General features: G+C 33.1%; 1 protein-coding gene across 3 annotated transcripts in view; it reads right to left on the reverse strand.

Moving 5' to 3' along the window:
* The window catches only part of LOC106712873 (chaoptin), a 49,043-nt gene extending 23,050 nt beyond the window's left edge, over window positions 1–25,993 (reverse strand). For all 3 annotated transcript variants that reach the window (XM_045679373.1, XM_045679374.1, XM_045679371.1), the window contains exons 1-2: window positions 25,633–25,993; window positions 12,228–12,334 (exon numbers count right to left, since the gene is read on the reverse strand). In XM_045679373.1, coding sequence (XP_045535329.1) covers window positions 12,228–12,230 — 3 coding nt within the window. In that variant the 5' untranslated portion in view covers window positions 12,231–12,334; window positions 25,633–25,993. The remainder of the gene's footprint in view (window positions 1–12,227; window positions 12,335–25,632) is intronic.
* Window positions 25,994–27,284: the final 1,291 nt, after the last annotated feature.

Raw genomic sequence — 27,284 nt, forward strand, 5'->3', positions numbered from 1 at the left:
TTTGATGCTTTCTAATTAACCTATTAAAATATTTAATTCAACGCACGGTTATACAACGGTTATAAGTATTATTGTTTATTCAAATAAATGCCAATCAGCTATTATTATCAGAAGCCATACGAGAATATCCTGTATTGAATTTGATACAGAAATCTGGGAAACAGGTCATGTGTCGCTGCGGTTATAATTCATTCGCCACTCATTTCAACCTCCATTCATTCTAATTGTGATTAATAAATTAATTATTTGATTTGTTAAAACTGTAGTTCTATATCAAATGTACAACTTTATAATTAGTAAGATATTCAGTTAGGTGCATAACATATGGCTTTACATAATTCATTTACATTTTTTATGATACGACTTTAATCTAATCAAAACTTTTTTTTCTGTGTATCATAAAAACTGACGCCGTAATTGACGAGTTTTGGAAGGTTTGTAACATTCATATGTCAAAGTAGGTTACTAATATCAATAGAAGCGTAGTATCGAATTTGTCACGACACTCAGTAACATTAAAAAACCTTGTCAAAATATTATTGTAAATTACGTTTCTAAAATGCAATCAAATTTATCTTGGTACTACAATTATTAAAACTACATTCGCTAAATTAATTAGATTTTACAGCACAGATTACAAAAGCTTACTTAAATGAGGATGATAAAAATGATTTATAGCGGCATAATTAACGCAAAATCTCGGACAACAAAGACGCTTTTGTTCCTCATTGTACGACTACACGTAAAAAGTGAGAATACTTTACTGATCATTAATTAGCAAAAATCGACTTTCGACACGCAGACGGTTTCAATGAAGATTCTAACTTCAGATGAAGCTTAAGAAGAGATGAAAATTACTGATTAAAGACATCGCTTTCTTATTGGTTCTAAGATAAACTGCAAAGATAATCCTTATGAGAGACATTGTTCAAATAACAATAAAATTATAGGAAAACTAACTGGATTCAAGATCCCTTAGTATAGATTTGGTGTGAGATATCTCCGCTAAGGAGCTGCTTACGTAAGGGAAGAGTATCACAATGGTAGCGCCAATGACTCTAGTCAACGTATTTCTAACGTAATTCATGGAAGTTAGCTCCTAAGTGATAAAGGAAAAATTCATTTGTTCGAAAAGTTTCATCTCACCATTTCATGTTTTTCATCCATACGCATATTTATTTACATTGTTATTTTAAATATCCAGTACGGAAGTAAATTCTGCAAAATTAAATCTTTCCGTTTTAAAATTAAATGGACATGCTATTTTAATCTGTAGAAAATTAATTACGCATTAGCGTCAGTACAGCGAAGAGTCTTATGTTGGCTGTGATCCATTAATTAAAAAAACATTGATTGTAGCTTTTTCATTAATGATTTATTTTATATTTCCCTTCTTTGTATCCCCACGATATAAAATATTAATCATTTGTTTTTATATAATCACTAGCTGTCGCTCGCGACTCTGTCCGCGCTTTACTATTATTCTTGTCTGTTAATAAAACCGCTTCGAATTTTTATAAGATCGACAATCTTTAGATCTTTTTGTTCATATTTTTATTTCTTGACTAGCTATCGCCCGCGACTCCGACCGCGCGGAATTAAAAAAAATTATAAGTAGCCTATGTGTTCTTCCAGACTATGTTCTACATCTCTGCCAAATTTCATCAAGATCTGTTAAGCCATTCTGAAGATACCTTCAAACAAAACATCTATTATATATTAGTATGATAGAAACAAAGTATTAAAAATACAATTTTATTCAATGATATAATTTATAAAGTTCAAAAGCTCTCTCGATGTTCAAAAAAGCTATCAACAACGAAACTCTTGCAATTTACCGTCGCTCGCCGTATAATGCCAATAAAAGATTAAATATTTACACGAAATTTGTTTTTTATAATTAACAACAACTTTGTTTTTCATTTTAAGAGAAGAGAAAGTTTTAAGCTTTTAATACCGTCCAAAAAGCTTTGTAAGTAGCTAACAGTCTTCATTCTATAATGATAAAATGGTAAATTGAAAATCAAACTAGATAAAAACTTTAAGTGATACTCAATTTTCGAATATTAACAACATTGACATGGTAACCGATTGTACAGGTGATTCTTGTTAAATAGAAATCTAGATTTTATGTACAGATATACCGTAGTAGATAGATAGAGAGCGTCGGTGGCTCAGGGGTTAAGCGCTTGACTTGCAATCTGCAGGTCCTGGGTTCGAATCCTCCATCGAAATCCAATATGTGTGAAGTGAACAAACCCGCATTGGGCCAGCGTGGTTGGCTATAGCCTAGTCACTCCTAACTTGAGGAGGCTCGGAGCCCCTCGGTGGGGGCGTATAGTGATCTGATATACCGCAGTGAATGTTCAAAGCGTAGTCTAGTTTAATAGTCTAGCGTTTAGGTCAATTTAAAGTTTTTTGTAGGTACACAAGACAAATTTGTACGGAGGCTTGTTTTATTTGTTTGTCATGTTGACAAAACCATACAATAATATTTTTTTAAAGAACGAGTGGTAGTGGAAACTAAGTGGTAAAATGAACTAAATATCCTAACTTTCATTAAAAAAAACACTCCACTGACTGACTCTTATGGATGAACTGACGCCATCTATTGGCTGCATTTAAAAACAAAGTTTTTTTTTTAATTTAACACAAATAATATATATTGTATGATTTTTCTTAGTTTAGAACATACCCGGAAAAATTGAGAAAATTATTTTGCAATGTAAGAAAAGTTATAGTAAGTGTGATTTGAACTTGTTTTTCACTAATTAAATTTTTTTTTACTTTTACTCTATTTAGATTTTGGTCCGATGTATACCTACACTATAACACCCCGGGAAAAAAGACAAATCTAATGACTGCTCCAAATCGGATCAGTCGTTTAGGCTCTAGGCCGTCACAATAGAATTTACATACATATAAACCCACATACAACGAAACAAGTCACTTTGGTAGTTAGTATACAAGGTATATGCAATCAAACTTTATCAAAGCTATAATGAGTTAAGTAAATACAGCATGAAATATTAAAGTTAGAAGCAAGATTTACCGATAGAACTTTGTATGTCGTAGAACAGTGGCAAAGTTAGACGGCTCTGCGGCGACTGGTAACCTTATATCAAACCGTATAATCGAACTTCACAATGAGTTTTGCCAACACTAAACCTAAATAGGCCGGGAGTCTAGATAGGTCAAACAAGTCAGAATTTAATCCAATTTCACTTGGCAATGTATGAGTCAATAAACCATTGCTATTGATTCGAACAACAGAATAACTTATGAAACTAGCATTATGAGAAAATAAAACAAACAGAGACTAATAACTTTATTAGAAAACTAGCTGTCGCCCGCGACTCCGTCCGCGCGCAGTTAAAAAAAAAAAACTAAACTAATCTAATATATAAAATTCACGTGTCACAGTTTTCGTTCGGCTTGACCGATTCTTATGAAATTTTGTGAGCATATTCAGTAGGTCTGAGAATCGGCCAACATCTATTTTTCATAACCCCCCCCCCCATTTAGTTTTTTTTTAACTGCGCGCGGACGGAGTCGCGGGCGACAGCTAGTTTTATATATGACATTTGTATGAAAAATTGCGCGTTGTATTTTTTTTACTATTCAACATAATTTGTTTTTTTATTTACTTTTAACATGGAGTTATCGTATTATCGTCAACTAATTTTCCTCTTCCAACAATTGTAAAGTACCACGAAGAATAAGAGCATTTACTTTTCATTATACACGAGTGCACACCCAATAACCCACCAATTTCATACTCTGAAAACTTCGTAAACTTGCCTTTGTAAATTGAACTCTAAAGTTAAAGCAGAAAAGTTGCAAATAGAATAATGTCGCAGTTTACCGCAGTCGCATTCACAACTATAGTCGAGGAGCGCATATATTTATTTGTTGGAGAAATTTAAAGGAGCGCTGTTGTAGCGTTGCAGATTTGCGCTTCAGCGTTCCTCGAGGGTACGTCTAGAACGGGAGAACGATAAATCGTTTGTAAAAACATGTTTTATGTTCTTTTGTTTGCTGTTTTATCCTTTTTATTGTGCTACGAGAAAATTCCAATGGATTTTGCTTCGCTGTGCTGTTAGTTTTAAACTTTTATACATTAAAAATGAGCAGTAAAAAATTGATCGATTTACTCGGGTTGCTATTTTCTGTATTATATAGTTTGTAGTGTTCTTAATTATTTAGACAAATATATTATGTTTTCGACCGATGTTTATCAATCGATAGTAATTGGTAAATTGTAAGTTTGACATTTAATTATGCAATTGCAATTTACCTCAATATAATACAAAGTCCCATTTTAAGCATTTTTCGATCAAAAGTTTAAACCTTTTACCATTCACATTGCAAAAAAAAACATTATTGTTTTTCTTTACGCTGTAATTCTCGGTTAGATTGTATTCACGAGTGATAAATTGCACATGTTCTCATTCATATTCATAATGCGTCCGTCGTATTTTATAGTTATTTGTTGTTAGCTCCGAGTGTAAGGGCACATTTGAGAGACGTCTGCGAAAAGTAAGAAAATGTGTCTAATGTGGAATAAGTGAAACGTCCTTCTTTCTCGCACTCATTATTATATATTATTTAATATTATTTTTCTAGAATTTTCGAATGTTCTAGATAAATATCGAATTATTTATTTCTAGAGTAGAATTCTAAACTGGTCTGTTCTAATTAAAAGTCCATATTAAACGAAAAAAAGTAAGGAAAAGGAACTGTTTACAACGGTCTTAATCATAATACAGACTCCTTTTTGAAATTTTGATTTTTATAATTTTTATAGATAGAGTCTATGACATTTTATGCTCTCTTTTTGTCCTTGAAACTGCAACGTAACCTTGTAAATGCTTACCGCTACTATAATTATGTCGAGGGCGTGAAAATGTGCGCAATATAGACTTGAAATACTTGTTTCAACGTCATGGACGTTCAGTTTTCTAGCTTAGTTATGTAGTACTTCTGTTTATGTAGTAATGATTTGACGTTGCTTTACTGAACTATTTCCTCGAACAGTACTAAATATATTTTTATATATTAAATATATTTTACGTATATTTTTGTTTAATAGAAATCCTTAGACTTTTAAAAATTTTCTACCTGTCACGGCTAATTGCATTGTTTAAATTTTAAATTGATTATAAATTTATTTTAAACTACTAAATCTAGTAGTAAACTAAACATTGTGTCCGTCATTCGTCGAGCCGCACATTTCAGTGAACACAATAACTCTCATATGAGGAAAGCAATCAGCGGTCCCGAGTAATACGGATCCGGGCCCGACGGGGAATGAGGAAATTAAATCCCGCCGTACAAGGACAGGTCTGAAGTGAGTTTTTGTAGGATGGCTGTACTCAGACTGAGACTGAGAAAAGAATTTGATAGATAAACTAATTAATAGATACACTTAGGTCGCGGTAAAGCCTACCTTTCCTCTAGAGGACGAGGTTCATAAATTATGTTAAGACTCCAAAATATATACTTTTATTAAATTGCTAAGTACATCTTGTAAATTTATTTTTATTTTAAAGTGTGAATTGCAACAATTTCCTTTGAAGTAAAAAATAAATGTTTTTGAAACAATAATCAGAAAAATAAAGAAACGAAAAAGTTTCATCCTTTACCACCAGTAAAGAGTCCTCTTTACACAAAAGGCTTCGAGGCAAAGTAAATTCATTGCTATACTTTGTACAATAAAAACTTCGTGTCGACTTCAATATTGTGTTGAATTTTATCTTTAGACCGTCTTACATTTTTTTTTATAACACAAGGTGGCAAACGAGCAATCGACCACCTGATTCGCTGAAATGTCGAAGTGAACGCTGTTCATAGACGTCCGCATTTGCAGATACGTTGCCTACCTTTAATCAACGGAGAAGGGGACGCACAGAAAGGAAATATTTCCCCTCACTATGAGTCCCTTCTGAAGTCCCCTGAGAAATTTTTGAGAAAGTCGTATTAAATATCTGTATTGACACTTTTTGTCCGATTATCAATTTCACATGTTGATTGTTAGCTTGCTCTCTAAAATATGTAAACCAGATTACTGGAAAATCACGTGTTAAAATACTTTTTTACCATCTAAAATAAAAGTACCAACAGAAAATTACATGTTTTCCGTTCTTTATTTAATAACTGTAATCAGTTTATTTAATAAATGAAGCATTTTCCAAAAAATACAAGACTATGATTTTCGAGTTATCTCCGCTCAATATACATGAGGGTCTAGCATGAATATTGCGAATCGCGCCATCATATCGTTTTCGATAAAATATGTGAAAATTTGTATGAGATTTGTTTGCGTATTTTACACAAACTCACACTCCTGTAGGGGGCGCTTCTCCACGAACTCAACCTAAATTTTGTCAATGACGTTACGAAAATCTTCTCACGAATATTCATGCTAGGCCCTTAGAGCTCAGCTTTAACGAGACCATTTGTGTCCGTCACGTGTCGATTCAATGTACATATTTTAAATATTTATACATTAATTTATGTAATGTAGTACAATTTACATTACATAAGGTTCTATAATTTATGGAACAGACGAAATGTATATAATTATTCTAGAGCTAATAAATATAATAACATTGTTTAGTAAGCTATCATTTTAAATACCTACGGTATAATACAAAAGTATATTTTCCGTCGCAAAACATTTATTGGGCTTCAGCTAAAGAGATTGAGTTGTACATTGACAATGGCTTTTACGGCAATGAAAGGTATCTCTAATAATCTTGAATTTTGCAATCGTGAATAATTTTATTGATTTTTTAATAAGTAAACTATGAACAATGTTTCACTGGTTTTATTTTTTTTTACATTGTTTCTTATACTGTAGTTTCATCATCATCTGCTCATTATATGCCCCAACTAAGGGGCTTGGAGCCTACTCTAAATTACTACTACTGTTGTGTTACTAGGCTATAGTCAACCACACTGGCCCAGTGCATATTGGTTGACTTCATACATTACCTTTGAATTAGATGTGTGCAAGTTGCATCACTATGTTTTCATTTACCGTAAGAATGTCGGATAAATGTATGTATGTAAATCGAGAGTGGAAAACCCATTGGTACATGGCGGGATTCCAACCCAGAACCTGTAGATTACAAGTCAAGTGCTTAACCCATGAGTCACCGACTTTATGTAGTTTTAATGTAAGTTATTACATGTATTAGATTTATCAATGAAACAATTTTAATTAGATCTCTACAAAGGCATCTTTTCACAAAAGATTTAAATTTTATAATTGGTTTCCTTGCAATTGAAAGTTTAAAGTTTCTTTTCGCGACAGTTCCTTAGATAAAATACTTAAAAAGGATTCTTTTTGTTCGTGTTCAGACTTAATATATCTCAAAAAGATAAAAAAACTTCTATGTTTGTATTTATTTCTTAAGAAAAAATATTTCGTGGTTAGATTATTCTGTAATGAAAGGGATGAATGTGGTAATTACCTTACCATTCTTTCTTGCTTGACTTTTCATACACAGAAAATGATTGGCCGTTCAAGAGTAGAGTTACTAAGACTCTTAGTAACGCGTTTTATATTTCGGCCACAACATCAGTGGGTCTTGCACAAGTATTTGTGATCATCGCCATCGTATAATCTTCGGCAAAATTTGTATTAAAAATTGTGTAGCGCCCGTCGAGCGTAAATTAAACCAAAGAATTCATACTAATTTTGACACAATCAACGGTGACGATATGAAGGTTTATTTATTACTAGCTGCCGCCCGCGACTCCGTCCGCACGGAATATAAAAAAACATATTTAGCAGCCTGTGTGTACTTCCAGACTATGTTCTACATGTATACCAACAGATTTCATCGAGATCTGTTGAGCCGTTCCAGAGATACATTCAAACAAACATCCTATAGCAAACATATTAGTAAAAAGTAAGATTGTCAGGACAAGGTTCTTATGCGAAAAAATAGGATCTTGATTATATTTGGCATAGATATAAAACAGTCTAAAAAGCTACATATTAAGTTTGTTTTTAATTATGCGCGAACGAATTCGGGGGCAATAGCTATTATTAAATAACACAATGCATTACACTTCTTCTATTAGAGGCATATGTTTGTAATCTTATCACTCCCACAAGTCCATTAACTATATACATCATCATAACTACACTCATCATTGTGTGTGTGTGTCAATCACTTCGGGATAATCATTCAATTGAATGAAGTAAAGCGACCTTGCTGAGCGTTATTTCTGTTCTATTTAACTATAGTTCGATATTCAAGGATAGTTGTGATTAAACAAAAATACGGTGCAACCAATGAACTTTCAAATTCAAGTCGAAGTATTTTTGGATTGTTTTACCAGATTAGAATCTCCCACAGTCTTTAAATGTAGTCTTTTTATATTAAATCTTTATTAAGTGACCATTAACCATCTTTGAGTGTGAAATGTGTTTAACATACAAACATATTATGTATATGTATTTAATACTAGTTTTTACCCGCGAAGTCCGCGCGGAATAAAAAAAAACTGCACACAAGATAAAAAAGTTCCTATGTCCGTCTCCTAGTTCTAACCTCCCCATCAATTTTCAGCTAAATAAGTTCGACCGATCTTGAGTTATAAATAGTGTAACTAACACGACTTTCTTTTATATAGGTATATATATAGAAGAAGATTAATAGTCGTGTATCAAATAACTTTTACGTCTAAATATTTAATATTTAATTTAAAAAAATATATATATTTGCGCAATCATGACATTAATGGAACCGAGGATAACTGAAAGAATAAAATAATAATTCGAAGCACTAAAACGAATTGTGTATTAAAAAATTCATAGCGTTGTCTCGTTCCATTGAAATGGACTGCTAAAATAACGCTCCACGAATTAAAAAGAAAAAAAGTCCATTCACCGCTTCTACTTATATTTATATAATCTGTCCTGACTGGAAAATAATCCTCTTATCTTTTATATAATAACTAAATGTCGACCGTGACTCCGTCCGCGCGGAATTAAAAAAAAACATTTCGCATTTATAACATTAGTAAGATGAAAAAGTTAACAATTGCAAAGTCGATTGGTGACTACTTAAATTATAAGTTATTTATAATTACAAAACTAAACAGTCTTTTCAAATTAAGTAATTAAATGTTTTATCTAATTAATCAATCTTACTAATATTTAATTGATGGATGGATAGATGGATGTTTATTAGTAGGTGTCTTCAAATTACTCAAAGGAACTCGTTGAAACTTGGCATATGTATAGAGCCAAGTCTGGAAGAAAACATTAGCTACTAATTAGGCCTCTTTTAAATTCCACCGGGACGGTGTCGCAGTCGACAGCTATAAAATAGTTTGTCTGATTTTTGTCTATTAGTTTGTCTGATTTGTTAGTGTGATTTACTTATTTATCAATGCGGTAAGAAACCAACAATATTTCCTACAATATCAATCAAAGGCTTCTGAAAAGGTGCTAAAAGAATAATAGCTACTTTGGAAACAAAGAAAACACTATGTCGAAACAAAGGTGAAGGCCAATAATCATGATACATGGTAGCCATTTGTAAACACACTAAAATTGATACTCAATATGTACACTTTATTCATAGTTTATTTCCCGAACAATGATTGTGACACTATACGTCCCCATTGAGACACTCGGAGCCTACCCCAATTTAGGAGTGACTAGGCCATAGTCAACTACGCTGACCCAGTGCGGGTTGACTTCACACATATCTTTGAATTTCTTCTCAGATATGTGCATTACAAAATTTCTATCTTATTGGCCTGTGTTAAACATATTACTATCACTGTTTTCTTTAAAGAAAATTAAAGGGATAACAATGTTTTAGTACGCGTGTTACGGCAGTGAAAAGTCACTGAACACTTGTATGAAATAAACAAATTACTGTTATTAGAAGACGAAAAGTATGAATGACGTAATGCCCGTAAAATGGTCGAGTTACAGCGAATTTGAAATGCTTTAGATTTTCATTTGCTTTATTTTATTAATTAAAAAATTAAGAGCTCTTTTACGTAAGACCATTTGTTTTTCAAATTAAACTTGGGCTATTCATAGAAAATTAAATCTGTGATTTACATTAAGGTAATGAATTTGCTTGAAAATGATTTAAGGTTTTTTAATCGACGACACTTCATATTCTTAGTAATCAATGGCATTAACTTGTCAATTGTTTAATCAAATTGTTCTGTAATAAATTAATACGTAGAAAAAATGTGTTATTTTGTCTGAGGAAATTATAAAATTGAATGAAAAAATAATGCAGTAAATTTTTTAAATCCTGGCAGTTAAAAATGTCAACAAAAATGTTATTTTCTCCACATTTTAATATTCATCACGCATTCTAGACTTCTTTAAATATGCTATGTCGCCCGCCCGTTCTCAACTCTGGCCTCTGGTCTGTACAAAATTAATTTCACCAAGATTAAAATGTGCTGAGCGTTTAATTTACCCTCAAGCCCGCTTTATAAAATTTCAAGAGCGCCAAAAGCGATGTTGGTTACATTTCATCTTTCACCTTCATCAAAATGTTTCTCTAATTAAATACAAAATTTTAAAAGATGTGTGTATTTAAAATTAGCTGAAATAAACATTATTTGATCAAATAGATTATCTAAAACAATTTTAAATAATAACTTACAATTCAATTACTTTTAAGATTTCATAATATATACGAATATCTTAAACTATTTAAATATTGTACCTACCAAAAATCTACAAGTGACTATACAATAATCGATGTTAAATGCGTTTATTTTTTTATTTACGATACATTTCTTTTCGATGATCAATTGTAAGAGTTGTTCAATGAAATTTACACGAGACACTAAGTTCTGGTCTAAAGCATGTCCTAAATATTACTTGCAACGTTTAATAAGTGAGCGGATTAATTAGAAATCGTCCATGCGTGGGCGTAGAGCAGGTGTTAGCTAAACTGACCTCTGTAATTGAGGAAGTGCGAAGTTAAACCATTGCAGCGTTGCATGTTGGTCTCATCATTAATTAGAGATAGAGGGTAAAATTATTGAGATAAACGTCTAGCATTTGCACTATATTGTCGTGAATCGAAAAAAAAGTAAACAATAATATTATTTTTAGTTTTTTCAAAAATAATGAGATGATGATTTTTTATACCAAGAGGTGGCATACGAGCAAACCTGAATTCGCCGAAATAGCGAAGCGAGTGATGCCCATAGACATCCGCAATTTCAGATGCGTTGCCCACAACGGAGAAGGGGACGCACAGAAAGCATATATTTTTCCTTCTTTTGCGTACCCTCTTCCGCCAAATCCACTTTCCGTTCCCATTCTTTCCTTATAAGAAATGGTTGGGAAGGAAAAGAGGGCTAAAATTAGGAATCCTGCGCGCATATTCATCAGAGGTTACGCGGAATAGCTTTCTCTTGACGCCTGCCTTCTGTGTGGTCGTGGTATTTCACCAGTCGACTCGGCCCATTCTTGCACTCAAAAAATATGTTTCTTGCGGGATCTACCACTGTTAAAATGGGTGATATTTGGTGATACTGTGTACTTAAAGATATATGTAGCCATAAACGCTGCCACCAACTATCCTTTTATCCACTAATCTCTATGGAATAGATAGAGTATAGTTTGGAAATTCCAGCTTTTTTTCGTTACGACACGTCTCTTTCATGTATCTGACAGTCAATTGCAATTCGACTCCTCACCACCGCTAACAGCCGCGTCAGTCAGCCCCAAAATGGCGAATGTTAAATTAACACAAAATATCACGCACGATTGAGATGTGATTTAAATTATATACCTAGTGTTTTTTGTGCGAATAATTGTTTGCTAGCAATTGTTATAAATATTGAATATATCATTGAAAAACAATAGCTGGTGTTAAGTACCAGCAAGATTATTCTTTGTTTGCAATTAATTGCTTTGCTATTGTGAGGGTTTTAATTACGTTCCGCTATCGTTTAAAGACAATGAACGAGATATTAAAAATAATATAAATTAAAAACATAGCGTATAAAAAATTACATTTGCAAAAATCCTATAAGATTGCATGTATAATTTTGAAATCTTTTTATTTTGTCTCCGAAATGGCTCAAGGGATCTCTTTGAAATTTGGTACAGATATAAAATATAGTCTGGAAGAACACATAGGCTATTATTTATTTCTATAATTTTACAGCCGTATTCTAAATGACCTTTAGAAGAGTAAGTATATAATAAAACTTACCATGATTCGCTATATAAATAGAATTCCATATAATCTCAGCATTCGGGGTCACTTTTTCATCACAAAAAACTTAACGTCTTCGAATTTATCACTTCAACACTCTGACACTGCAATTTGAACAAAAAATAAATTAACTAAAGGTGCTTGTAATTTTCCTAAATAAAGGGAGAATATAATTTTACAAAGAAAAGTGTCGTCTCGTTAGCATTGCTTTAATAATTACTGATTTTAATTAAAAACCAAAAGATTTAGTCTGAATATTAAGAGCGCTGGTGATGCTAACTTAAGGGTATAACTCCACTGCCGAAACACTTATTTTGATTTCAAATATAATGAGAAGGATGATAATATATTTTCATGCAAATGATTCTACAGTGGAAATTCACTGTTACATATTGCATACATTTTTTTTTTTTTTTTTTTTATAGGAGAAGGGGGCAAACGAGCAACGGACCGAGAATTATAATCTAATCAAATTTTTACAACTAATTTAGGTATTAATAAAGTTGTTTTTCATTCATGTATTTCTCATACTAAAATCTACAGCGAACATTAAAAGTGCGACGAACAACAATATGACTGGAGCAATGAAAGCGGCTTTGATGTGATGTGTACCTTTTGTGTTATGTAGTCCTGGTATCAAGGAAGAAATGAGACACTGTCTTCAACGAATAATTAGTAAAAGTATATTGAAAATATGTAGAAACTGTAGGAGCACAGAAAATGTCATCAAATAAAAGAAACATATGACAGACACTGTATGAAAAAGATCTTTTCAGACATTTTAGGGGGTGCTAGTGGGTCGTGGACGAAAGCGCAAGCGTGACCGTGGCCTCGCCACCACGCGTCGGAGAAACAGAGGGGTTTAGTGGGTATGCTTCCTATCCGGAAGAGAGTCCCACATCACTACCGCGGCCCCGCACGCTGCGGAGTATGCATAAAACATTCCCCTCTGGAAAAAAGGGGGGCAGGTCCTAGTGAGCTATCATAGTTTATTTTAACTTTTGCCCACCGGGTCAGGTACCTTTGTCGGGCTATAATAATCTATTCATTATGATTTTCAAATGATCGAGACTATCTTAGGCGATCAAAGGAATGCGCTATCTCTATCAACCACACGCATTCAATTGTAAGCGCGTATGTCCACTGTTGTAACTTATACGAAAACATTTCATTATCTCTGGTTTTTTTAACTAAGAAGGATGACCATGTTTTCATAAGAGCGTTTCGTCAGTAAACCCCTACGGTTATATGATAAGTTGAGTTAAAAATTGAATAGAGATAAGAGGTCGAAAAAAGGGGGTGAAAAAGTAAGCGTGACTATGAATATTTTTTGCACAGTGGCAGTAAAAATTTATACTTATGAGATCGGTATAGTTTAAGTAATATAAAAGTGTAGTAAATAATAATAAATAATAAACGCGCAAGACATTATTATTATGTAATAATCGATTCTTTTCTATGATATTACATTGTCTCTCTTATTTTATTAATCACGTAAGTTTAAAGCCAGGAAGTACTTTATTATTGTGTCGAGGATTTTATTGAAGTAAAGTCAGCTGCATAAATATATGTCCATTTATAAAACTTTAGAAAATTGTATAAGCCTTCCGTATTAAAAACATGCACATATCATACTTTACACATATGATACATTTATTTATATATATATGTATATATATATATATATATATATATATATATATATATATATATATATATATATATATATATATATGTATTTGAAACAAAAAGTTTATACAAGTTTACATAAACAGTCGAAGTGAATAGCGGTATGTCTTCACATTTTGCTACTGTGTTGTATAGATTTCTCAAAATTGTATATTACGGAGACATTTTAATACAGGAACTATTATGCAGTCGTGTTGTCTGTTAGTTTTCATCAAAGCTTTAGTACGTAGCGTATCTCTCGAGGCCCTTAAGGCCCTCCTTGAGTAACAATACGGCTACAGTGACGTCACAATATATAGAGTCCGCCTTTGTAACACTTCGGGCATGAATGCTTTGTTCAGGACGACACATCTCTAATCAACTGTAAAATATTTAAATTGTATTCTATAGAAAACAAGGATTGAGGAAGTTTAAGAATAGGAATAATTCGAAATTAAAGAGAAAAATATATTTTAATTATTTTTTTTTAAACAGGAAGATACTTTGGAGATTGTTTTCTATGTCCTAATTTTAAAGCTCTAAGTACCAGGAGAACATATAATATAGAAGTTTAACGAGTAAAAACATAAACGTTAAAGAGGGACTCGCTTGCAAAACTAATTTTTCAAATAATTCCCGAGCTCAACAGTGTCGTAGTACTGTCGCTAAATTCTCTTCAGAAAATACAAGCAGACGTTGATGTATTGTATTACTGTGCAAGTTGTAAGGTTTCTGCTAAAGCGATTTCCTTCTTTATTTCCAACGGTCTTTGCAGTGTAAAAGTACTGCTAACAACGAAGGTAATTTTCAACGCAAACAATAAACTTTAATGAGATTTCACGAAGTTTTTTCCGTGCCTCCACTGAAGTATTTTATAAAACTTTTGCCTGCGACTTCATCCGGGCGGAAATATAAAATCTATTAGCCTATGTTACTCAGTGATAATGTAGCTTTCTATTGGCAAAAGAATTTTTGTTATCAATTCATATATGTACGTAATCGTTTATACATAACACAAATAGATATTAAAGATAACACAAATTAAACTATCCAAACAAGTACTAAAGAACAGATTTATTATGAACCATGGTAACTTAAATATACGGGAGTATTCCATCAATTTTAACAATCAAATCCTACTTTTATACATAAGACTAATTTTTATTTACCGCCAGTGTCCCAAATTCACTCATTTAAATCGAAAAATAAATACGAAAAACCACGAAACGCTCTTAATAATTTTCTTATCATATAGACCCCAATCAATGTACGCATCTATAAATCAACACATATGAATAAAATTGGAGTGTCTGTTTGTAATACCGAGTAAAAAAATCATATTTCGTACTGATGATGTTACTGATAACGAAAAACCATTTTTTTGTCTGTCTGTCTCTCTATCCGGAAGGCCGCGTTTGTTCCGGGTAATTTTCTGAACGGTTAGGCAGATTATTTCAGGACTTTGACGGGAAGGTAGTTGATGACATGGAGATGTAATAGGTTACCTTTTTAAAATATGCGCAGATGAAGTCGCGGGCGATCGCTAGTTATATCATAAAATGAGGTCAGAGTGAACCTAATGACTTCATTTCTGCAGTTGACAGCGAAATTAAGGCCAAGTTATTGCGATCATAAAGACGTCACAGGTTAAGGTAAGGGTCATCGTGTCTTATAGAGGTATTAACAGAGATTATCGTATTTATTTTACTTTAGATAAAATTGCATAAAATATTTGTAAATGGAATTAAACAATAAATAAACAAAGGTTTACACACTTTAATAGGTTCTATGTTGAAATTGAAAAAATAAAAATAGTAAACCTCTATTCATATTTAAAAATAAACACAGACTTGTTATAAAGGTTCTCTTTATAAAACAAAGAACAATATTACATCAAGGCTTTGTAACTCGACGACAATGTACCTAAATTTATCAAAGACGCGTCACTTTTTGCACTTTTCGTTACACGAAAGAGAGGAAATATATAATTTATCACGAGAGAGACGTATAAATTCAGTACAACAGAAAAAGCTGTCGTGTTGTAGATTCCCAGGATTCCCATACTGTCACATTTGAGACACAATGCCATCGGTCAAAAGATAATTACATAAAACCATGTGGGGTAAGGCATAATGAAAACCTATGTTTTTCTTTATTATCCTATCAAGGACACAATCAAGTAAATTTTCCCACCGAGCGACGTAACTTTATAAATCACAGTATTATACATAAGCACACATTTTTGCCGCATTTCCGAGGTTTGTAAGTTTAAGGTCACATGATCTTCGTGTGTTTCCAGTATCGAAACATTTAAAATTATATTTTCATCTCTATAATTTACTTTGAAATGACAGAGACAACAATAACACGTCAATTTAAGCGTCACGACTGTGGAATTACACGAATAAATTATACATTGTTGTATTACGTTGTAAGGTTTCAATTAATTTAACTTGGTTATAAGTTGTTAACATTGTTGTGATACTTGACTAAGAGTGGATGCCTTCTAGTATTTAAGTTAAGCCTATTAAATATACGCGAGGTATTTTAAACATTTTTTTATGTAAATACTAGCTGTCGCCTGCGACTCCGTCCGCGCGGAATTAAAAAAAAACTTTATTAGTAGTCTATGTGTTCTTCCAGACTATGCTCTACATCTATGCCAAATTTCATCAAGATCCATCGAGCCGTTCCGGAGACATCTTCACACAAACATCCATCCATCCATCCAAACATTCGCATCTATATCTATATATATAAAAGAAAGTCGTGTTAGTTACACTATTTATAACTCAAGAGCGGCTGAATCGATTTGACTGAAAATTGGTGGGCAGGTAGCTTAGAACCAGGAATAGGACATAGGATATTTTTTACACCGTTTTCTATTTTTTATTCCGTGCGGACGGAGTCGCGGGTAAAAGCTAGTTTATAATATTAGTAAGATTTACTTTCAACATTGTCCAAAAATAGGTATCTTATTGTTAAAAATTATACTTTCCTGGAACAAAACAGGAGAATATTTTACATCAAAGTAGCTGTTATGAAATCTATTAAATATAAGGAAAATATGGAACGAGTCCAAAATAAGAAGGCATGTCGTTTCTTGTCCCGTTTATTATATTATTTCATGAGTCAGTACACAGGGTATAACTGTGGCCCAGATTTGAGATGTTATTATACTTACAGCCAATTTCGAGGACATCGAGTTGCGTTGAAATTTCTTTTATGGAATATATTTCATGCGGAACGAGGATTCAATTATTGCTAGTCAGGGCCGGCGTTAGGGTAGGGCGCATACCGCACAGGGCGACCGACCGACAGAAAGAGGCGCCACACACAGTCTCACAAAAAACTTATAGCCCCCCAATGGCTTGGGAAAAAAGGGCGCCCCAGTAATCTCTACCAGGACTCTAGCTGAGCTATAAAAGGTATTGTTGCCATTATTATATGGTGGTAATATTGTTTAAAAGTATTGCCAATAGGATATTATAGTAGCAACAGTTACGTTTACATGATTATTGTCGTACTCACAGTCGACTATTGGTTACTTAAATAATCCGTTAACGACGATTCTGATTGTGGCAGTCAGTATTATAATAACAACCAATATTTTAAATAAAGTAAAACGATCCACTTCCGGGAACATAAAAAACAATGAACCGTTTAGGTTACAGAAAGTGACAGTGGAACCTACATTTGTAAAAAAAAACATCATCCTTCTGATATATGACTATTTGAGTTTTAAATCGTTAGTTTAACCTGAAGTTTTAAATTGATTTCCCGCATCGAACGTTTCTAACTACTAAATAAAAGTTACGAGTGATTTTCAAGTTGCAACCGTTTTCCAGTGAAATGGTTAACCTAAAAATGTCAGACCGTGCGATGGTTTCTTAATCATTCGGAAAATGAAACAAGGAAAATCCCGGAAAATGCCTTGTTCATAATTAATGCCTTGTCGTTTGCAGATTGTTATTTAATTTTAAGACTTAATAGAGCTTTCATCAACATTTAATATTAAAATGTTAATTGTAAATATCATAAATTTAATTAAAATATTGTTTTTTATCATTTAAGTCAAATGAATAAATTAGATGCTTTTTAAAAACTCATTTTTGTATGACTTTCTTAATCTCAATACCTTAAAATATTTCCTGCCAGTCAAACAAGTAGTAAATAGTATGTTTTAAAAATTTGCCATTTAGTTTTATTTATTCGTCGATGATACACCATAATTTAAAACTTCGCGAATCTGTTACTTAAAAGTGATTCAAATACTACGCCTAAAAAAAAAAAACTTTCACTGTTTCTTTTCTATTACGACAGACCTCTAAAACAGGTATTTGCATTGTAGATGTCGCGCGTGTTTTGGGTCAAGCGTAAATATTGAATTACTATAATTTTTCGAAAGAAATAATAATTTGGGAATTTCAAATACATTCAACCAATCCGAAAGAAAGTAAAACATTTGATGAAAATTTCTCATTTTTTTTATTACCTTTATTTTTTATTGGTCAAAATGTTTAATATAAAATTATGTACGTTGTATTAAATTCGTTAAACAAAGACGCATAACTCATAGCATACTAAACTTGTTCTAAATTCGTGTCACGTTAGAAGTAAAAGTGAAGATGGTAACGTTCGAGAATCCATAGTAGCGCCAATCACTCCCACCGCTCCGACGCACCGAGCATGGGCTACGAGTGTCAACATTATGCAACATGACCTCGACAGACGTCTAGCGAGTTTATGTCCTATACCATACATAATAGCATTTATTTTTCTTTGCAATTGGTACGAAGGCCGGTGTTAATAGCATTACGACAGCAGTCTGCATGGGACTTTTAAAGCCTTCTGATATTTAGCAAGCTTGAGAATTTTCCATTAACTATAAGAATCTCCAAAAAATATAGCAATAAACAAAACACGATCTACCAGCACAATAACAACATAAGTCCGTATCCTAAAGAGGTTGGCAGATTAAGGATACTACGATCTATTCAAACAAATAACCTAAAAAACTATTACAATATCACAGTGCCCTATTGATCTAAATTAGCTTATATAAGACAAACCAAAACAAAATTTACATCAATTTGCCTCAATAATACGAGATATGCGGTTTACCAATTTGTGTTTTTCCATGAACATTCGACTCAAACTTGCATATTGTTACTTATTTTGACGTAATAAAGTAATCAATGTTGTGAACTTAATGTGGTTAGAAAAATACCTATACAAATAACGTCTTAAAATTATCTGACTCATTTGTCACCTTATGAATCATTTTTAATGCATGTCTTTAATTGGATGAATCATAAATGTTAGGTATGCGTAGTACTATTATGTTGGTAATCATTGGTTGGAGAGCGTCGGTGGCTCAGGGGTTAAGCACTTGACTTGCAATCTGCAGGTCCTGGGTTCGAATCCCGCCATGTACCAATGTGTTTTTCGATTTCCGATTTACATATGTACATTTATCCGACGTTCTTACGGTGAAGGAAAACATCGTGATGCAACATGCACATATCTGAGAAGAAATTCAATGATATGTGTGAAGTCAACCAACACGCACTGGGCCAGCGTGGTTGACTATGGCCTAGTCACCCCTAACTTGGGGTAGGCTCCGAGCCCCTCAGTGGGGACGTATAGTGAGCTGATGATGAATCATTGGTTGTGACTGTAACCCATTTTAGTAACTTTAAGAAACGAGATACAGTCGAGTTTAATAACTTGATAACTCTATTTTAGTGACTAATGTACGTAATACCAAGTAGGAACTTTGATTTTTTATTCTTGTTAATATGTACTTGCCTGTTGCTTTTTTATGGTTTTTGTGTTTTTTCCCTCCTTTCAGCATGTTTGTTTTTTTTTTGCATTATTATTGTTTACTTTCTAATATTAGGTCCTTACATATGAAATTGGCGTTTTTCGTACTGGCCACTTTAATCACGAATTTCTCCTCTTTGGTAAGGAATTCCAAATTCAAATTTGTACAGCTATAGACTCATGTATTTGTGGTTCGATGACCGTCATTCATTTGTTTTTTTTCTTCTGTTTTTTTCTGTTTGCGTCACTCATTTTACAAAATGGAAAACTTAAAATATCGCATTATTTACGAGTACGAGTTCCGCCGTGGCACTAGTGCTGCGGAAACGACTCGAAGGGTGAATGATGTGTATGGCGGTCGTGTTGCAAAAGAAAACACAGTTCCTTTTTGGTTCCAACGTTTTCGTTCTGGAAATTTCGATCTGCAGAACAAGCCCCGTGGACGGCCTGAGACTCAAGTTGATAATGAAGAGTTGAAGGCTATTGTGGAAGCGGATCCATCGCAAACCACGTCCGAGTTAGCTGCAGGCTGCGATGTTAGTGATAAAACTGTTTTAATTCACTTGAAGCAAATTGGGAAGATTAAAAAGCTTGAAAGGTGGGTACCTCACGAATTGACTGAAGCAAATCGGCAAACGCGCGTCGACTGTTGCGTTACATTACTAAACCGGCACAATAATGAAGGTATTTTAAACCGAATCATTACCTGTGATGAAAAATGGGTTCTTTACGATAATCGGAAGCGCTCAGCGCAATGGTTGGATCCTGGCCAGCCAGCCAAAACCTGCCCCAAGCGAAAATTAACCCCAAAAAAGTTACTTGTAAGCGTTTGGTGGACTAGTGCCGGTATTGTTCATTACAGTTTTCTCAAATCTGGCCAGACTATTACGGCTGATGTCTATTGTCAGCAATTGCAAACCATGATGGAAAAGCTAGCGGCTAAACAACCTAGGCTGGTCAATCGCTCCACGCCACTGCTGCTTCACGACAACGCTAGACCACACACTGCGCAACAGACAGCTACTAAATTAGAAGAGCTTCAATTGGAAAGTCTAAGACATCCTCCGTACTCCCCGGACCTTGCTCCGACAGATTACCATTTTTTTCGAAATTTGGATAACTTCTTGCAAGGGAAAAAATTCAACTCCGATGGGGCAGTCCAAATCGCCTTCAAAGATTTTATTGATTGCCGTCCGACTGGTTTTTTTTAGTAAAGGGATCAATGAACTACCTATGAGATGGCAAAAGTGCATAGAAAATAATGGTTCATACTTTGATTAATTAAATATATTATATTAAAAAATATTCGACTTTTTGTTTCTCCCATACAAAACGCCAATTTCATATGTAAGGACCTAATATTTGTTTGCTTTCTGAATAGATTAAACGAGGTCATTATTATTATTATTTATATATTTATTCTGTCTCCGCCTGGCTTTTATATGATAGATAAAGTAAATAAATAATGGTAAAATATAAACGAATAAATATACTACGTACTTACGATATATACATATATACTAGCTGTCGCCCGCGACTCCTTCCGCGCGCCGTTAAAAAAAACTAAATGGGGGGGGTTATGAAAAATAGATGTTGGCCGATTCTCAGACCTACTGAATATGCTCACAAAATTTCATGAGAATCGGTCTAGCCGTTTCGGTGGAGTTCAAGTTCGAACCTCATGACACGAGAATTTTATATATAAGACAAAACCTAAATTACAACAAAACTATATATACTTACATACATACATAAATAATCCTAGCCAGACGGGATTCCCTCGGCAGGGGAAAAATCATTATTATTATTAATATTTTTAGTTAACTCGATCGATTAAAAATTCGTTTCATTCTTTCATAGACGAATAAAGCAATTTTTCGAACCAATAAACCGTTTCATACCAAACAAAGGGAATGATATTTGTTTTGTTATTTAAAAATTCTAACGTAGCATCGCTAATAGGAATTTTAGAATATGTTTGAAATATTTTTTATTTTAATAGAGGGAATAAAAAGTCGCACTGTTGTTAAGTGATACGCAAAATTAAAGATTTCTATGGGTAGCAACCATAGACATTTCTACAGGCCGTATAAATAGCCGAGCTTAAAAAGAAAGAAATAATCTACGTTAGGTAAACCGTTCTTTTAAAAAAGAAAGATACATTATATATAACGACTAATAAATAAATAGCTATAAGAGGTACTTCCCAACCCTTCTCATAAACCAACATTATCCGTATGATCGCCGTAAAAATATGTTTTCCTAACATGTTTTCTGGTTTACCTTTATCAAGTATAACAATGTTTTTACTACTACGCATTTTGTGTACACGCTTTCATTCGATTTTGAAATGAAATTGTATTTTAATAAAGTTCATATTGGAAAACTACTTTAAGTTCTTTAGAAATCGCAATTGTACCTATTGTGCCAGCTATGTTAGTACTTACTGCACAATACATTAATGCGTATTACTTTGAAGTTGATACCTTCATCTGTAGATTTTTTACGTCTATGAAACATATGTACAAAAATATATTGATGTCCCAATTTTTTTAAGGAGTACGACAGTGATGACTATATGTTTTGTACATGTTTTGTATCATTGAAAACTCACCTGCAACTACGTGCGCATTTGTATGGGTAATTGCGAGGAACGTTTACGTACTAATTTGAGTACTCTCGTTAGGTCTTATGTTCACACACACAAAGGTAAGTAATGGTTTACAACTACAAACGTAAAAATACCGTCTTTAAAAGCTATATGATATTGTCGTATATTTTTATAATATTACAAAACGTAATCTAGCTTCTGATTTGTTTCATTTAATTTTTAAACCAATAGAACATCGAATAACTTATCATTTCATGAGCCATTAATGGAAGAATTATTTTCTATACGTTTTATAAGAACGTGCCCTAAAAAATATTGGTCGTTAAAAAGGTCGCAATTGGGCCTCAAAGATGGCCAACGGAATTCTAGGGCAGTATATCAAATAACATGTCACAGGTGTTAAATGAAAACTACTTGGTAATATATTGATACCGTACATCACGCGATTTCTTGAACAAAAATAAAAAAGTAGAGATAATTTTCAATTATTTTTTTTAATATTATTAGGTAGCAAATGAACAAGCCATCTGGATTCTCCGAAACAGAGATACAACCGCTGTCCATAGACGTGACAGCTACAGTACGAATATGAGAGTTTACATATAACAAAGCGTGTGTGCTCAAATTGAATACCATAGATAATTTTAATAGTTAAGGTTCAGGTAAAACTCAGTATTACGAAGAGTAAAAACTTCATTTGTTTTGATAGAGAAGTCACGACTCTTGTCTTGCAAATATTTTTTATTAAAGTATTGTTTTTTATAATGCAAAAATATTATCCAACGAATACGAAAAAACTATCATTTACAAATCAGTATTAAATTGTAATCTAAATAACACTACACATGAAAAAAAATAGTAATCGCTCCATTCATCTCTATGTTCTATTAAATATTCCCTGAAATCCCAGTCCGTGCTAAACGGGCAACACTATCGCCGATGGCATACTCGGGCCTTGATTAATTGCCCGCTATTAGGCTAAGCTATCGGTGATTTGTCTTATGGATTTGGTCTAGATTACGAGTATATTGCTTAGTTAGACCTGAATTATGAATGAACTGAAAATGACAGATACTGCAACATTTGTTGTAGGCGAAAAAAACGCTATTCAAAAACGTACAATTTTTTTTTAATTAATGTTTCTAATAAACATTATTTAAAAATTTCACCTAGTACATTTTTACTCAGTACTTTTTCGCTGATCAAACGAAATATCGATTGGTTTTTGAAAAGTATAGTGATTGTCTTGTTACATAATATCGATATTGATAGAGTGAAATCCGGTCACACATCCGACTATCGATAGTTCGGACAACTCTTACGATGAGAATGTCAGTCGGAACTACTCACAGAATTGGAACGGGACTAATCTCGAGCGCTGGAGGCTTCGGTGATTGCTTTGGTCCAGTTTGTATAAACAGCTAGGATTTGCATTGCTATAGACAATCTTATTCTGGACATCAATATTCGTAATTAAAATTTACAATTCCACAAGCATTAAATTTATATTCAATGGCATAGACACCAGTCCCCTGTTCATAGGAGAAAACAATAAAGCTATTTTAATTTTTGATTTTGAGTATTTAGACTTTTTAGATGTATATTAACTTGATATTTATGACTATAGTATTGGTTAAAAAAAATATTTTTTATTACACGCAATAAAATAGTTAATATTGGTATCTAATTGGAATCGAAGACCTTGTAAAAACATCAAAATGTGTATTTCAAGAAATGGTTTGAGGAAATACAAACGGACACCGCAAAGAGCTTAAATTAAATTACGAGTCAAATGAAATACTTATCTTCTATAAAGAAAAGACGATCAAAAGAGATACCTAATTAGCAATTCAAATCCATAGCTTTTATAAAATGAAAGCTTAGCGTTAAAGTGCTCAATTTTTATACATCGTCAGAGACCTATTTTAGATTGCATCTCGGGTCTAGGTCATTCAGTTTCACGCTTGACGTTCTAAAACAGCCCTGAGGGTGCGATGTACGAATGACCAATGTATTTATACGCCATTCGAGACATTAAACGACCGTAATTTGATACGACAACTGCTGTTTCGCTTGCGTATGTCAGAAAAGCGATTGGATATTATTTATAGGGTAATTTGGCCGCATATTATGTAATGTATATATCTTGTATATAGGTAAACTGTAATAATGCTACGAAAGGCTTTTCTTTTAATAGTTAAAGGTGACAAGCGGGCAAATAATATCGCTAAAATAGTGAAGTGGTCGCTACCCATAGGCATCTATCTGCAAGAAGATAAAACGAAACATATGTAAGACATACTTTTAGTGGCCAGAGGAGAGGAGGCCACAGGAAAAGGACATTATCCTTTCCTATACTTCCTCTCATCCTCCAAATCCACTTCCCCTCCGGTCCTTTCCTATTATATTTTCTCTAAATATTGGTATCAGATATATAGATATGTATGGCTAGTCAATAGCCCTTGAATGTCTAAAGACTAAAGTACATGAATCCCTCTCGATCCTCCTTCGGGCTTTACTATAAGGCTGTTCTTTAATCAGATTGCCCGAAAATTCAATCCTCCTTTAGTGTACTACATTGGTACGATCTTGCATGTTATATTAAACTTAATAATAAAATTTACAAGAGGAAACAGTCTGTGATATTTGTAGCAAATTGCTGTTATAATAAAAAACATCAGAGTTGTTTTAAAAGTGCAACAAATAGTTTACTGTGAGTATATATTGTATTGAAATTAACTGATTAAAATTGTGCATCAAATGACAACGTTATTACAGTAATCACATATTAATGACGTAGCTTTAATGTTACTTATAAATAAGTTCTTAATTAAATGTTAATGACATTTTAATTAGCGTTTAATGATAATCAATAATTAAACATTGGGGCCCGGCCTAAGCCACGTAACACTTTTAATGAAGCGTTTATAATGATTAAGAATATTTTATCTATAATTTTTATGCACTAATTGTCCACTGCTGGGCTTATCCAAGAACCGATATATCTGTTCATTCCCAGCCTAACGTAATATTTCGAAAAATATTATATTATACAACAATGATGTAGTAATTATGGTCTTAAAGCTTTTCTCTAAGTCAAAAAAGGGAAAAATAGATACAACCTTAGATCGTCTAGTGATTATATATACAGTTATAAGTAAAATATTCACGATATGGAGGAATATATGACGTAAATATTATGCCGCAAATGTAAAGTTATAATAAAGTGTATTTAGGCGCATTTTGCTATCTGATTATAATTTTGTATAGCGTGTAAAGAATTGCATAGCTTCTCACCTTTAACCTTCTACGATGTTAAAACAAAATAAAGCAAGGGCTATGAAAGCAGCGATTATCGAACGAAAATGCACCAGCCGCCCGTGAACTTGACGTCATCCGTTGCTATAGCAATGCTCCCGGGACGAAACACCCTTGACCAACTTCACTTTACGAAAAAAAAATACAAGAAAATTCAGCACTGTTTAAAAAAAAGAAGAAATTTACAGGCACCTTTTAAAACTACAAACGATCGGGATATTCGAATTTGAAATTTTTAAACGGAGCGTTTCTCGTTAACGCGGATTCTCGACGGTGGCACTGGGCCCACTACGCGAGTCGCTCTCGCTCGGCACATGTACGGCCCGGGGAGAGGCCGCGATCACACTGATCAGCATTTTCACAATCGCTTATTACTTAACATTATCTACCCATGACTTGTATCTACTTACGTACTTAATACAATTATCAACTTACATTTATTTAATTTAATTGGTAAAGTTATAGAAGTCATTTGTATATTATTATATATTAAAAGATTAACATAGAGTCATAGTTAAGTACTTGGATATATAGATTAATGCTTTTCCTCGCTTGAACGTAGCTCAATTCAGTAGTTACTTCTGCAGATGAAGTCACGTAAATACTTGATGATAACAATTCAGAAAATAAGTTGAGCATAATAACAATTTAGAACAAAAATTGTTAAATGTATTTTTCTAGAACCCCTGTGCAAGCATGTTTTACTTTTATTTTTATTAAATAAACATCTTTGCTACCCATATTTGTATAATAAAATATTTGGTTTTTATTCTGTTTAATATTATATTTGTTGTAGGAAAATGTGCTTAGCTGTAGACGTGTCCTAATAACGTGGGAGAGAGACAGCAAACAGTCGGTTGTGCGTTCGTTTTCCTCAGCGTTATGTAAGCTACGGCCCTGGAGCCTGGCTTCTCCCGCGCCAATCACCCCTCCCTCTGACGCCATAGTGCCTCTGTCGGCGACACGGTACCCTCTCTTACAACACTGTGCATCAAACCATTGATTTTCTCAGTCACAAACTCGACACCGTGTTGATAGTTGGAAAACAAACGTTCGAGCCAGCCCGGTAGAGGTGTCGAGTTAGCGAACTGGGTTACCGGAATTTGGACCTCAATGCCTACGTAAATAAAAGTTAATAAGTCACCAATTGTTTTTTTTTACAATTCAATGATTATTTTGATTTATTAAATTGAATTTAGTAAATTTTTTTACATATTTCTATGCGTAATTTCTTTCTATAAATATGACACAGCAAGATTATAGCTTTCAAAATGATTACAGAGAAAGCCAAGATTTATATTTTATGCCGTAGTTAGAATAATATTGTAAAACTACCTTCATTTACTCTAAGATATATTTTTTTTTAATTTTTTGATGCCAATTTTTGGTTGCCAAAAAATATTAATATTATCTTAATAAATTTTTCGCGTACTTAAATACGTACACATGTCGACTTACGTTGCTTTAAAACGGAGTGACTAATGGACTGTAACAGATTTGGTAAACATGTTACAAACAACTCATATTGAAATAACGTTGATAAATAAAACAAAATTAGCAAAAAAAAATAGATAAAACGAATTGAAAATAATGTAAACAAAACTACAGATAACCTAAAAGCCTAACCTAAC

The sequence above is a fragment of the Papilio machaon genome, chromosome 9, assembly GCF_912999745.1.
Source record: "Papilio machaon chromosome 9, ilPapMach1.1, whole genome shotgun sequence".
In the NCBI taxonomy this organism is placed as follows: domain Eukaryota; kingdom Metazoa; phylum Arthropoda; class Insecta; order Lepidoptera; family Papilionidae; genus Papilio; species Papilio machaon.